General features: G+C 59.1%; 1 protein-coding gene across 1 annotated transcript; it reads left to right on the forward strand.

The window, feature by feature from the left end:
* Positions 1-7656: 7656 nt before the first annotated feature.
* ALAD (aminolevulinate dehydratase) lies at positions 7657-13751 on the forward strand. Its single transcript, XM_069873615.1, has 12 exons — positions 7657-7799; positions 7956-8006; positions 8785-8881; positions 9203-9338; positions 9977-10060; positions 10297-10385; positions 10590-10645; positions 11638-11725; positions 12071-12157; positions 13351-13480; positions 13608-13669; positions 13740-13751. The coding sequence occupies exons 1-12, from the start codon at positions 7687-7689 to the stop codon at positions 13749-13751; spliced, it is 1005 nt and encodes a 334-aa protein (XP_069729716.1). The 5' UTR covers positions 7657-7686.
* Positions 13752-13864: the final 113 nt, after the last annotated feature.

The raw sequence follows: 13864 nt of genomic DNA on the forward strand, positions 1-13864 counted from the left end.
TGCAGTCCCTGATTTCTGTAGGTAATGAAATGAGCTGGTGGTGGTTGGTAAGCACCCATCTGAGCGTGCAGTGAAGGGAAAAACCCTACGGAATTGTTTACAGAGCAGCCAACAGCACTTGGCCTCAGGTTCAACAAGGCCAAGGGCAAGGTCCTTCACCTGGGTCAGGGCAATCCCTGGTTTCAATACAGGATGGGGATGATGTGACCGAGCTGCCCCGTGGAGGACCTGGGGGTGCTGGTTGATGAGAAGCTCAACATGAGCCGGCAGCGTGCACTCACAGCCCAGAAACCAACCGTGTCCTGGGCTGCATCAAAAGCAGCGCGGCCAGCAGGGCGAGGGAGGGGATTCTGCCCCTCTGTTCCTCTCTTGTGAGACCTCACCTGGAGTATTGTGTCCAGTTCTGGAATCCTCAGCATAAGAAGGAGATGGAGCTGTTGGAACAGGTACAGAAGAGGCTACAAAGGTGAATCAAGGGCTGGAGCACCTCCCATAGGAGGGCAGGCTGAGAGGGTTGGGGTTGTTCAGCCTGGAGGAGGCTCCAAGGAGACCTTATAGCGACCTTCCAGTACCTGAAGGGGCTACAAGAAACCTGGGGAGGGACTGTTCACAAAGGCTTGTGGTGATAGGATGAGGGGCAATGGGTCTAAACTGGAGAGGGGAAGATTTAGACTGGACATAAGGAGGAATTTCTTCACCATGAGGGTGGGGAGGCCCTGGCCCAGGGAGGCTGTGGCTGCCCCATCCCTGGAGGGGTTCAAGGCCAGGCTGGATGGGGCTTGGAGCCCCTGATCCAGTGGGAGGTGTCCCTGCCCAGGGCAGGGGTGGGACTGGGTGGGCTTTGAGGGCCCTTCCAACCCAAACCATTCCATGATTTTACAACAGCAAAGGGAGGGTGAAGGCTGCTGCAGCCCAGCCTTTGTGTGTGAGCAGGGAGGGAAGCGTGGAGCCTTGAAAGAACTGAGAGATTCCCAACCCCTGCGTCTCCCTCACTCCAATGAGACCAAGAAAGCAGCACCTGTCGCAAGGCCTGTGGCACAGCTCCACCTCCCCCTGGGACTGACCAAACCCCAGCACCCCAAAACCCAGCTCCTTGCTTTCTCAGCATGTCCAGTCCTGTCTTCCCTGAACCCCAAAACCTGGCTGGGACCCCCACAGCACCCCAAAGCCTGTCTCTTGGCCACCGCAGCACCTCAGCCCTGCTCCACACCCCTACAACACCCCAAAGCTGTGCCCCATGCACCCCAGCACCCAAAGCCCTGCTCCAGCCCTTTTCCAGCTGCCCCACGGGCCCCCCAACCCTGCTTCACACCCCCCAGCACCCCAAAGCTCCACTTTGGCCCCCCTACCCCTGCTCTATAACCACTCAGCCCCACAAGACCGTGCTCCGTGCTTCCCCAGCACCCCAAAGCCCTGCACCGGCCCCCACCCAGACCCCCAATTCTGTTTAAAGCCCCCCAGCACCCCAAAGCCCTGCTCCAGCCTTCTCTAGCCCTACTCCATGCGCCCCAGCACCCCAAAGTCTTGCACCAGCCCCCCTCCTGGACACCCAGCCTTGTTTAAAGCCTCTCAGCACCCCAAAGCCCTACTCCTGACCCCCCTCAGCTCTCCACCACACCCCTCAGCATCCCAAAGCTCTGCCCCAGCCCTATTCCAGCCCTGCTCCATGACCCCCCAACACCCTAAAGCCCTAATTTAGACACCCCCAGCACCCCAGCTCTCCTCCAAGCCCCGGCAGCACCCCAAATCCCTGCTCCATGCCCCCAAAACTGTACTCCATGCCTCCGCAGCACCCCAAATCCCTACTCTATCCCTCCCAAACTGTACTCCATGCCTCCCCAGCACCCCAAATCCTTGCTCCATCCCCCCAAAACTGTGCTCCATGCCTCCCCAGCAACCCAAACCCTTGCTCCATCCCCCCAAAACTGTGCTCCATGCCTCCCCAGCACCCCAAATCCTTGCTCCATCCCCCCAAAACTGTGCTCCATGCCTCCCCAGCAACCCAAACCCTTGCTCCATCCCCCCAAAACTGTACTCCATGCCTCCCCAGGACCCCAAATCCCTACTCTATCCCTCCCAAACTGTGCTCCGTGCCTCCCCGGGACCCTAAAACCCAGCCCCATCCCCCCAAAACTGTGCTCCATGCCACCCCGGGACCATAAAATCCTGCTCCATCCCCCCAACACTGTGCTCCATGACTCCCTAGGACCCCAAATCCCTGCTCTATCCCCCCAAAACTGTACTCCATGCCTCCCCAGCACGCCAAATCCTTGCTCCATCCCCCCAAAACTGTGCTCCATGCCTCCCCAGCACCCCAAATCCCTCCTCCATCCCCCAAAACTGTGCTCCATGCCTCCCCAGCACCCCAAACCCTTGCTCCATTCCCCCCCACCCCCAACTCCTGCTCGCTCCCTCCCTCCCTCCCCCCGAACCCCTGCTCCCCTTTTCCCGCGCGCGAAGCCGCGCGAGACTTCCCGCCATTCCCGCTGGGGGGCGGTGCGGACTTTATGTAAATGAGGGGGCGTGGTTATGCAAATTAAGCCGCGGGAGCGGGACGCGCTGGGTGAGTGAGCGGCCGCTGCCGGGGTCGGGGACCGGGGGGGTCGGAGCCGGGGCTATAGCCCCGGCTCCGACCCCCCGGTCCCCGACCCCGGCCCTTCGGAGGGTTCCAGGAGGTGGGAATACTTTGCTGTGAGGATGAGGAGGCCCTGGTCCAGGTTGCTCAGAGCAGGGGTGGCTGCCCCATCCCTGGAGGGGTTCAGGGCCAGGTTGCATGGGGCTTGGAGCCCCTGATCCAGCTGGAGGTCTCCCTACCCATGGCAGGGGTGGAACTGGATGGGTTTTGAGGTCCCTTCCAATCCAGACCGCGCTATGATTGAAGCTAAAGTTCATCCAGGTTACTGTATTTCTTTTGACAGTTAGGCAGACTATCCCCCCGATAGCATGGGGTTTATAGCATGATTTTTTTCAACCAGTGTTCTTCCAGATGCTGATGTCTTGTGTTCAGTGTGATCTGTGCTGAACAGAGGTGTCTTTCCCTCTAATCCCGTCTGTTTGCAGCCTCTCCCTATCTCAAATGCAAGGTCAGGCAGAGCTGGCACCAGCTCCAAATGAGCAAGAGATTTTGACTGTTGTGAAGTTCATAGCAACATTAAAATTAGTCCTTGGAAAGTAATAGAATATGCATAAGATTTCTGGGAAAACTTATCCATATGCATGTAAGCGGGAAACACGTTCAGTCCCCAGCTCTTGTCTCGCTGCACAGGATTGATGGGGATCACTCCTTCATGTTACCCAGACCTGATAAAGGGTGCTTGCTTTCTAAAACTCTAAAACGAGTCTTAGAGAGTTTATTTGTTGGCATTTTCAGCATCAAGCCCACCAGGAAGGTGAAATCTAGCAGTAAGGTCTTGGGTAACTCCTTGAGTAGCATCCTGACCTTTGTTAGTGACTGTTAATTAAATGCAGATCCAGTGTCTTCCCAGAGAGCTCCGAATTCCCAGTAGGGCTCTAGTCCATCCATCCGCACACCTGGAACTTCAGGAGTTTGCATGTCTCCAGGACACCAGGTCAATAGTTGTGCACCAAAGGATGAGGCTGCGTCTGTTCCCGTAGCCTAAAGTGCTGGAAAGTAGCTGGAAAGCTTGGCCTCTGCGCGCTCAGTGGTGCTTGAAGAGACCTTTGGAGCTCAGCGCTGGCAGGCATTGACCCTGGCTTCATCCACCCACTGGGTTTGTTTGATCCGTGTTAGTGCAGGCGGCAGGGCTGGGTGTGCATGGGTCTCGGTTTTGCTTCTCCTCCCTGGAACACAGCGAGGCAGCCGGAGGCGCCGCGGCGCGCTGGGCGATGGTTCGGGTACCGTGGGTTTGGGCTGGTCCTCGCGGTGCTGGAGCAAAGGGGAAACCTCTCCACTGCAGAGCCCTTTGCTCGGGAGGGGCCGCAGGGCTGTTCTAAACTCCTCTTTACGGGCGCTCTGGTGCGCATGAAGCAAATCGCTTTGGAAATACAGATTTGGGTCTTGAATGTTGGAGGAAGAGGTGCCTGCGCTTGGCAGGGAGCCCTGAGAGGATCTTGGGGGAAACAGCCCTGCTCTAGGGTGTAAAATACGGGGTGCATCACCCCCTTCTCATGCACTCTTGTTGTCTTTGCATCCCTGTCGTCTTTCCCCAGGTGGCCGTAAGACCCCAGTGCCGTGGTCCAACTGGGTGCCCTCTGTGGGCAAGGGGAGCCTTTGGCTGACAGCAGCTTCTCCTGCATGTGGGGCTCGCAGGGAGGGCCCCAGTTCTGCTGTGGGGCCAGGGGAGCCGGGGCCCACCCGTCCTGGGGGTTATCTCCGCTCTGCAATCCTGCCGGGCGCCCAGCTGCTCCTTCCCCGCAGAGAGCAGTTTCTGGAGCTGTGGCCTCTATCTGTCCCATGCAGAGTCAGGTGCCCCTGGTCCCACCCCATGGGATTAACTCTGTAAAGCATTTTTTGGATTCTCGAGGTGGGTTTTGTTCACTGAGCCCTTTGTTTGCAATCGCTGAAGCCCAGCCTGGAGCCCAGTCGCTGTTCTGGAGCTGCCAACTCCAGTTCACCCAAGGACTGTCCCTTCCCTGTGAGTAATAATTGGAGCGGCAGTTTTCCAGCGCTGAAAATTCCTTGCCAAGTGATGCCGTGATGCTGCCAGTGTGCCTGTCAGCTGCTCTGCACCCCCTGTTTTTTTTATACAGTGGTTTTATACGTGTGAGCCTGTGAGTAACTGGGAGATGCCTTTTTCCCCATCCCCGAGATTCCTGGACTGAATGCGGTGCCCGTGTATGCCAAGTGCCTGATGCACTGGGGTAGCCCAATGCAAACTTGGGAATTTGGCTCAGCACTAGAATATCTGAAAGGTCTTCAGCACGTGAATTTGATCCTGGGCTGCATCAAAGAAGCGTGGCCAGCAGGGCGAGGGAGGGGATTCTGCTCAGCTACTCCGCTTTCCTGAGATCCCACCTGGAGTCCTGTGTCCAGTTCTGGAATCCCCAACACAAGGAGGGAACTATTAGAAGGTCCAAAGGAAGATGTGAAGATGATCCGAGGGCTGGAGCACCTCTGCTATGAGGGCAGGCTGAAAGGGTTGGGGTTGTTGAGCCTGGAGGAGAGAAGGCTCCAGGGAGACCTTGGAGCACCTTCTGGTACTGAAAGGGGCTCCAGGAGAGCTGGGGAGGGACTTTTTATAAGGTCATGGTGTGATAGGACAAGGAGCAATGGCTTAAACTTGGAAAGGGGAAGATTTAGATTGGACGTTAGGAAGATGAGGGTGGGGAGGCCCTGGCCCAGGTTGCCCAGAGCAGTGGTGGCTGCCCCATCCCTGGAGGGGTTCAAGGAAGGTTGGATGGTGCTTGGAGTAGCCTTACCCAGTGGAAGGGGTAGAACTGGGTGGGCTTTAAGGCCCTTTCCAACTCAAACCATTCTATGATTCTATGTAAAGTAGGCGAGCACCTCAAATTAAAGGGTTTCCCGAAGAATGGGGTGATCTGCTGCCCAGCACCGTGTCTGCCTGCTGGTGCCGGTGCTGCTGTAAAACTTTCTGCCCCAGCCTGTGTCCTGGGACACCGTGAGCCGTATCTGCTCTCCAGAGAGAGACGGGGGCAGGGGGTTTATTGCTGGGCAGTGCTCCTGGGATGGGACTGGGCAGCACGGGGCAGCTCCATGACATGGGCCCCATCCTCATGTCTGCTCTGCCTCCCATGCAAAGCCCTGCCTGGAGGTGTCAGTGGAGGAATCCCACTTGCTCTTTCAAAAGCTCATCTCCATCTCTGTCCCACCCACCCTCTGGTTTCAAATCTTGGAGCAAAATCTGTAGGTTTGAGCAGGGACTTTGCTGGTTGTTTCCTGGGGCACCCCGGCTCCTCCATGTGGGGTGTCTGTGTGCAGCCAGCAGAAGTCCTTGAAGCCGCTCTGCAGGAACAGTCTCTGTCTGGGTTGCATTCCTAGGGCCATGACAGCTGCTCCCTGCTGTGCTGCAGCCAAACGCATCATAGAATCATAGAATAACCAGGTTGGAAGAGACCCACCGGATCATCAAGTCCAACCATTCCTATCAAACACTAAACCATGTCCCTCAGCACCTCATCCACCCGTCCCTTAAACACCTCCAGGGAAGGTGACTCAACCCCCTCCCTGGGCAGCCTCTGCCAGTGCCCAATGACCCTTTCTGTGAAGAATTTTTTCCTAATGTCCAGCCTAAACCTCCCCTGGCGGAGCTTGAGGCCATTCCCTCTTGTCTTGTCCCCTGTCACTTGGGAGAAGAGCCCAGCTCCCTCCTCTCCACAACCCCCTTTCAGGTAGTTGGAGAGAGCAATGAGGTCTCCCCTCAGCCTCCTCTTCTCCAGGCTAAACACCCCCATCGCCCCAGGGCAGCTGCCTCCCCCCAGCCCCTTCCACCACACTGTCACCAACCACATGCTGGTGAATTTAGTGCTGGTGGAAATTTTAACCTTAATGGACAAGTTGCAGGATTGTTCTAGATCTGTTACAGGAAAAGAAATTATTGTTATGGTAGAAGTTTCAACAATAATATATCTGACACTAGATTTATGGATGTTGAGTAATTTCTCTTTGTTACGTCAGAAATCAGTTTTGCCTGACTTTCAGGTTTTCTTTATCTGGCAACAAGTGTTGTGTGACCACAGCTCCACAGCCTGGTACCTTCAGGGTGAGCCCTGCATCGACTGTAGAGTCAGGGTTGTTCAGCCTGGAAAAGAGAAGGCTCCAGGGAGACCTTAGAGCAGCTTCCAGGACTGAAAGGGGCTCCAGGAAAGCTGGGGAGGGGCTCTTGATCAGGGAGTGCAGGGACAGGACGAGGGGAAACGGTTTTGAGCTGAAAGAGGGGAGGTGAGATGAGATCTTAGGGAGAAATACTTTGCTGTGAGGGTGGGGAGGCCCTGGCCCAGGTTGCCCAGAGCAGGGGTGGCTGCCCCATCCCTGGAGGTGTTCAAGGCCAGGCTGGATGGGGCTTGGAGCCCCTGATCCAGTGGGAGGTGTCCCTGCCCATGGCAGGGGTGGAACTGGGTGGGCTTTGAGGTCCCTTCCAACCCAAACCATTCCATGATTCTGTGACCCTGCTCCTCTCCCTCACCCTGTGCCCTGCCCTTCTCTAACTGCCCCTGTATCCCGTGGCTGTCACTAGGTCGTGCTCTGTGTACAAAAGCTGCATTACGCAATTATACAGCGTTAACAAGAGTATTATACAGCAAATTAAGCAATGACTGTCTCGTCGCTAGAAAACTGCTAGTACATTACACAAGCCAGAGCAGATGGAGCCCTAGGAGCCTGGTAGCACTAAACCACGTGAACATGGTTCTGCTGCAGGAGGATGCTGGTAGCTGTAGATTTTCAGTGTTTCAGACACTGAATTGGGAGTTTTGTGGGGAGGCGTCAGCATCACCGCTGTTGATGGAGACGCTGTGTTGTGACTGCTGGTGCGGGGTCTGGCATCACCCACCCGGCCCCAGGAGAGCTGGGATGAAGCTGCCTGTGCTGCAGCGCGTGCTCCCACCTGTGCCTGGAGCAGGACAGGGACGCTCTGCAGCGTCTGCCTGGATCTCAGCCCGCTCCTCGTGCGTGGCAACAGCTTTACCAGGACACAGCCACTGACCGGCCTGCCGGCGTCTGTTGCTGTTTCAGAGTCTCCTTCCTCAGCCTCCCAGTGAAGGACCAAGATGCAGGCAGACTCCGTGCTTCACAGCGGCTACTTCCACCCGGTGCTGCGCTCCTGGCAGTGCACGGCAGCCACCTTCGATGCCTCCAACCTCATCTATCCCATCTTTGTCACGTGAGTGAGCCCTGGCTCTCTGGGTTAGGGATGGACCAACCTCAGGCTGACTGGCTTAGGTTCAGACTCCCCAAAAGATTCCCCATGGACAAGCCTGGGGTAGGGGCTTCCTCCTCGTGCCTAGCCCTCACCTCTCTGTCCATCCACCTCCTGCAGGGACAGCCCTGACGCAGTGGAGCCGATCCCCAGCCTCCCTGGACAAGCCAGGTAAGAACCAGCCCCTCCGAGCTGCGTGCCAGTTGCTGCCGTGCCTGAGCTGGGCTGGTGCGTGGTGTGAGATGAGCGTGGGCCAGGGACAAAGCTTCCAACCCTCCTCGTCCCTGACTTGGAGATCCCCCAGCATCAGGCAGGGCAGGAGCATTTTTCTGCCGAGGGGACAGAAGGAATTGTACTGGGGATGCTGGGAAATTACCAGTACTGGCAGCAATAATACCAGGCCCTTGTGATGTATGGTTGGACTCGATGAGCCGGTGGGTCTTTTCCAACCTGATGATTCTATGATTCTGTGTCCTGGAACCGTTGCATGTTGTCACACAGAGCGTGCTGGGCACACAGGGAAGCTGGAAGCAAACAGGGTTTCCAGCAGCAGCAAGAAAATCTAGGCAAGATGACAGACTCTGGTCCTGCATTCTTGCTGGACTGGCAGGTTCCGTCTTCATCTGCTGCTGCATTAGCAGGACTGTGGTCAGTCCCCAGGGAATGGTCCTGTGGGGAGGTGGGCTGGGTCCACAACCAGAAAGCCAAGATAGAGAGCCAAGGGAAGGGCCTGTTTGTCCTTTCAGAGCAAAGAGTGTCCACGCTGGGTAGATAACCCTCCTGTAGCCCCAGATAAGGCCCTGGATTGTTCTTCCCATTGTTCAAGCGACACCTCCCCTGTAGCTCCAGCTGCTGCTTGGCAAGGATGCTTGCGGATACTGGATCGGTCGCCGACACCCACGGAGCAGCTCGGGGTGCCTGGCCGCCTCCTTCATTTTGCTCTTCTTAGGTATGGAGTCAACAAGCTGGAGGAGATGCTGCGTCCCCTCGTCGAAGATGGTCTGAAGTGCGTGCTCATCTTCGGCGTGCCCAGCAAGGTCCACAAGGTCAGCGTGCGTGGAGGTGGCGTGAGGTAGCCCAAGTGTGGGAAGAGCAGTGTGGGGCTGGGATCCCGATCAAACAGGGCCAGTTTAGGGTTTTGGGTGTGCTTTGCCGCGCTCAGCAGAGCAGGATGGGGATAGGAGTCTGTAGCAACACCTGAAAAGCTCCCAGAGGGTCTTGCAGGTGGCCCTGAGACCTGCAGTCCCTGTGAAGGACACTGGTCTATCACCCTTTTCCATCGTACTGGTCACACTGCTCTGCGTAAAGGGGTCTCACCATTCAGAAAATGTTTCCTGGGCAGAACTGCTGCATTTCTTTTCTCGCAGGATGAGAGAGGTTCTGCTGCTGACACAGAAGACACGCCTGCCATCCAGGCAATCAAGAAGATCCGCTCCACCTTCCCAGAGCTGCTCATTGCCTGCGATGTCTGCTTGTGCCCTTACACCTCCCACGGGCACTGCGGTGAGCGCACAGGGCCACGCTTTGGGCTCCTTCCCGGGCCTGCGAGTCTCTGGGGTTTGCTCTCCTCTGCTGAGGAGCTCCAAGGGCTGGTAGGGCCAGCTCCTGCCCCAAGACTTGGCTCCCCAGTACTGGTACAGTTGGGCCTGGGAGACCCCTCCTAGGTTTTGAGAGCAGGGTGAGAAGGCACCAACTGATTAGGTCACCCACCCTTGCCATCTGAATCTATTTTAGTGCCCCATCTCAGTCTTCCCTTCCCTGGAGCACCCATGGGTGGTGTCCAGTCCCCAGAGGGCAGCATTGTTGGTCTTGTGGTCCTCTCCTCCTTGTCCAACTCTCTAGCATTGTTCCTCGCTGTCGTTCTGAGCATCTCTCACTGGCCCCGGTTGCCCAGAGCAGTGGCGGCTGCCCCATCCCGGGAGGTGTTCAAGGCCAGCTTGGATGGTGCTTGGAACAACCTGATCCAGTGGGAGGTGTCCCTGCCTGTGGCAGGGGGTTGGAACAGGATGGGCTTTGAGGTCCTTTCCAACCCAAACCATTCCATGATTCTCTGAACTCTGTAGCAAAACCCATGCTCTCACTCTTGTTATCGAGGCAGTCAGCCGTCCAGCCCCTCATCTCACCCTGGGTTTATCTCCTAGGCATCCTGCGTGAAGATGGCACCATCCAGAACGAGATGAGCTGCCAGCGGCTGGCAGAAGTGGCACTGGCCTACGCCAAAGCAGGTGGGGAGTCTGCTGGCAGCGGTACCCAAGTCTGATTCTCACAGACTTGCCCACACTCAGCAGGCCCAAAAGCAAACCAGGCCCGGCTCCGGCTGGGATTGCTTTTGCTCCGAGCTGGGGGAGGCTCCCACTGCCCTGCAGGCACCCGAAGCTCCTTTGGCCCTGGGGTCACCTTCTCCTGCAAGCAGAATCCCAGCCTCAAGCACTTCTCGGCGTCTCTGGTCCTTTCCCTGCAGGCTGCCACATCGTTGCCCCCTCGGATATGATGGATGGGCGCATCGGGGCCATGAAGAAGGCGCTGATCTCCAATGACTTGGGCAACAAGGTGAGCACGGGCGCTGCGTGCGGCAAAGCAGGAACCTGCGCCACCCTGGAACCTGGGTGGGAGAAGCAAACCTTCGCCTTGCCCAGGACACGCGGCAGGGGCCAGGCCTCTGGCAGGGGAGGGAGGATGTGGGGCAGCAAATAAAACAGGAGCAGGGATGAGGGACGGAGCTTCTGACCCTAACGAGTCCCCTCTCCTCTGCAGGTCTCGGTGATGAGCTACAGCGCCAAGTTTGCTTCCTGCTTCTACGGTCCCTTCAGGTGCGTCTGTCCCAGGATTATCCCTCAGCCAGGACTGTCCCCAGCTGGAACCGGGATGGCCACGAGCTGTGTTCCCGGATAGTTTTTTGAGAATGGGTCTCAGCCAGAGCCTGGGCCACAGCTGGGGCCATGCTGGTTGCCTTGGAGCACTCTCCTCCTACTTCTTGGTGCAAAAGAGAGACAAACATACCTGAAAGGAGGTTGTGGAGAGGAGGGAGCTGGGCTCTTCTCCCAAGTGACAGGGGACAGGACGAGAGGGAATGGCCTCAAGCTCCACCAGGGGAGGTTCAGGCTGGACATCAGAAAAAAATTTTCACAGAAAGGGTCCTTGGGCACTGGCAGAGGCTGCCCAGGGAGGGGGTTGAGTCACCTTCCCTGGAGGTGTTTAAGGGACGGGTGGACGAGGTGCTGAGGGACATGGTTTAGTGTTTGATAGGAATGGTTGGACTCGATGATCCGGTGGGTCTTTTCCAACCTGGTGATTCTGTGATTCTGTGCCCAGTAGAGGCTGGCAGGTGGGAAGAGAACCTTGGGTGATCTTCCTGCCCAGCCCTTCTTGTCCTGGGTGCTGGTGGCTGGGAGGGAGCTGAAAGAAGGGAGGAGGGAGTCACAGGAGCCGGTGTTGTCAAAGCGTGGCTTTAGGGACAGGTCTCAGCTTGGTCAGCTAATTAGACCCCATCTCAAGCAAGACCTGGCACTGTTGGGCTGTCCCTGATGGACCTGCCTTGGAAAAGAGCAAAAGGAAAACGTCTGATGTTATTTTAGCCCTGCCTCTGGGCACAGGGAGGGCAGCAGGTGTTGACACAGCTCCCAGCACCAGCCTGGGCCTGCTGGACCTCCCGGAGCGATGCCGGGGCGCTGAGCTGGGTCAGGGAGCCTCCCTTCTCCCGGCTGTGATGGCTCAGTCTTTGTGGCTCTTCATGTTTCTGAAGCTCTGTGGGGCACACGGAGCCGTGTGGGTCCTCATGCCCTGCTCTCTGCCCCATCTCCAGGGACGCTGCGTTATCCAAACCCGCCTTCGGGGATCGGCGATGCTACCAGCTGCCCCCGGGAGCCAGAGGCCTGGCGATGCGTGCCGTGGTGAGAGCCCAGGCAGCACCGCGGGGCGCAGCATTGGGTCAGGGCTGGGGGCACCCCGGGAGATGGGAAACCCATCATCCTGATGGAGAGCTGGGACCGAGTGGCACCCTATGCTGGCAGCCCCTCTGGGGGCACTGGGGTGGCACTGGGGCCCCTCTGGAAGCACTGGGGTGGCACTGGGACCCCTCTGGGCACTTTGAGATGGCACTGGAGCCACTGTGGGGTCATTTGGGCCCCTCTGGAAGCATGAGGGTGGCACTGAGCCAGCTCAAAACGGCTAGGGAAAACCAGTTTGCTGGAAAACATCCCTCTCGAGCTGCCAGGGCCACACGTGTTCCCCTGCAGGACCGTGACGTGCGGGAGGGAGCGGACATGCTGATGGTGAAGCCGGGGCTGCCCTACCTGGACCTTGTGAGGGACGTCAAGGACCGAGTAAGCGCGCCCTGTGGCTGCTCTGGGGTCTCTAGGGTGGCACTGAGGCCCATCTGGGGACATTTGGCTGGCACTGGGGTCCCTGTGGGAACACGGGGTGGCACTGGGGCCCATCTGGGGGCACTGGGGTGGCACAGGGGCCCCTCTGGGGGCATTTGGCTGGCACTGGGGCCCCTCTGGGAGCACTAGGGTGGCACTGGGTGGCACTGGGGTAGCGCTGGTGCTGCTCTGGGCAGCACTGGGTGGCTCTGGGCAGCACTGAGGGCTCTCTGGGCAGCACTGGGTGGCTCTCGGTGGCACTGGGGCCCCTCTGGGAGCACTGGGGTGGCACTGTGTGTCTCGGTGTCTCTGGGTGGCACTGAGACCCCTCTGGGGGCATTTGGCTGGCACTGGGGCCCCTCTGGGAGCACTAGGGTGGCACTGGCATAGGATGGGGGTAGAACTGGGGCCCCTCTGGGAGCACTAGGGTGGCACTGGGTGTGTGTCTCTGGGGGGCACTGGGTGGCACTGGGGTAGCGCTGGTGCTGCTCTGGGCAGCACTGGCTGGCTCTGGGCAGCACTGGGGCCTCTTTGGGAGCACTGGGTGGCACTGGGGCGACACTAGGGCCCCTCTGGGAGCACTGAGGTGGCACTGGGTGTCTCTGTGAGCACTGGGGTGGTGCTGTGTGTCTCTGGGCAGCACTGGGTGGCTCTCGGTGGCACTGGGGCCCCTCTGGGAGCACTGGGGTGGCACTGGGACCCTCCTAGGGGCACTGGGGTGGCAATGGGGCCCCTCTGGGAGCACTGGGATGGCACAGGGGTGACACTGGACCCCTCTGGGAGCACTGAGGTGGCACTAGGACCCCTCTGGGGGCATTTGGCTGACAGTGGGGCCCCTCTGGGAGCACTGGGGTGGCACTAGTACAGCATGGGGGTAGAACTGAGGCCTCTCCGAGAGCACTGGGTGGCACTAGGTGTCTCTGGGCAGCACTGGGGTAGCGCTGGCGCTGCTCTGGGCAGCACTGGGTGGCTCTGGGCGGCACTGGGGCCCCTTTGGGAGCACTGGGGTGGCACTGGGTGTCTCTGAGCAGCACTGGGTGGCTCTGCATGGCACTGCAGTGGCACTGGGGCCGCTCTGGGAGCACTGGGGTGGCACTGGGTGGCGCCGGGCAGCACTGGGAGCCCGGGGCGGCACTGACGGCCTCTCCGCTCAGCACCCGTCGCTGCCGCTGGCCGTGTACCACGTGTCGGGCGAGTACGCCATGCTGTGGCACGGCGCGCAGGCCGGAGCCTTCAGCCTGCAGGCCGCGGTCACGGAGGCGGTGACGGCGTTCCGGCGCGCAGGTGAGGCGGGGGGGGGGGGGGGGGACGGGGACCTTGGGGGACGAACCCTTCTCCCCCAGCCCCCGGGGGTCGGTGCTGCCTCCCCGCCCCCCGGCCGGAGCCGCAGCCGCTGCTTCTCTCCCCGCAGGCGCCGACGCCATCATCACCTACTTCGCGCCGCTGCTGCTGCGATGGCGCCGCGAGCAGGAGGCGCGCTGAGGGGCGGGGCCTGGGCTGAGGGGGCGGGGCTAACGAGGCGGGGGGCGTGGTCTGGACTGAGGGGCGGGGCTAATTGGAGTCGGGAGGTGGTGGGCGTGGCGAATGGGGCGGGGTAACTTGGCGTCTGTGCTGAGGGGCTAATTGGGGGCGGGGCTAAGGGTGGGTGTTTGCTGAGGGGCGGAGCTA

Source organism: Phaenicophaeus curvirostris, chromosome 20 (genome assembly GCF_032191515.1).
Source record: "Phaenicophaeus curvirostris isolate KB17595 chromosome 20, BPBGC_Pcur_1.0, whole genome shotgun sequence".
In the NCBI taxonomy this organism is placed as follows: Eukaryota; Metazoa; Chordata; class Aves; order Cuculiformes; family Cuculidae; genus Phaenicophaeus; species Phaenicophaeus curvirostris.

Excerpts from the sequence above, each read along its gene's own strand:
- ALAD (XM_069873615.1), top strand. The coding sequence starts at position 7,687 with ATGCAGGCAGACTCCGTGCTTCACAGCGGCTACTTCCACCCGGTGCTG. Across the intron at positions 7,800-7,955 it reads ATCTATCCCATCTTTGTCAC|GGACAGCCCTGACGCAGTGG; the intron begins GTGAGTGAGCCC and ends CACCTCCTGCAG. Across the intron at positions 10,646-11,637 it reads TGCTTCTACGGTCCCTTCAG|GGACGCTGCGTTATCCAAAC; the intron begins GTGCGTCTGTCC and ends CCCCATCTCCAG.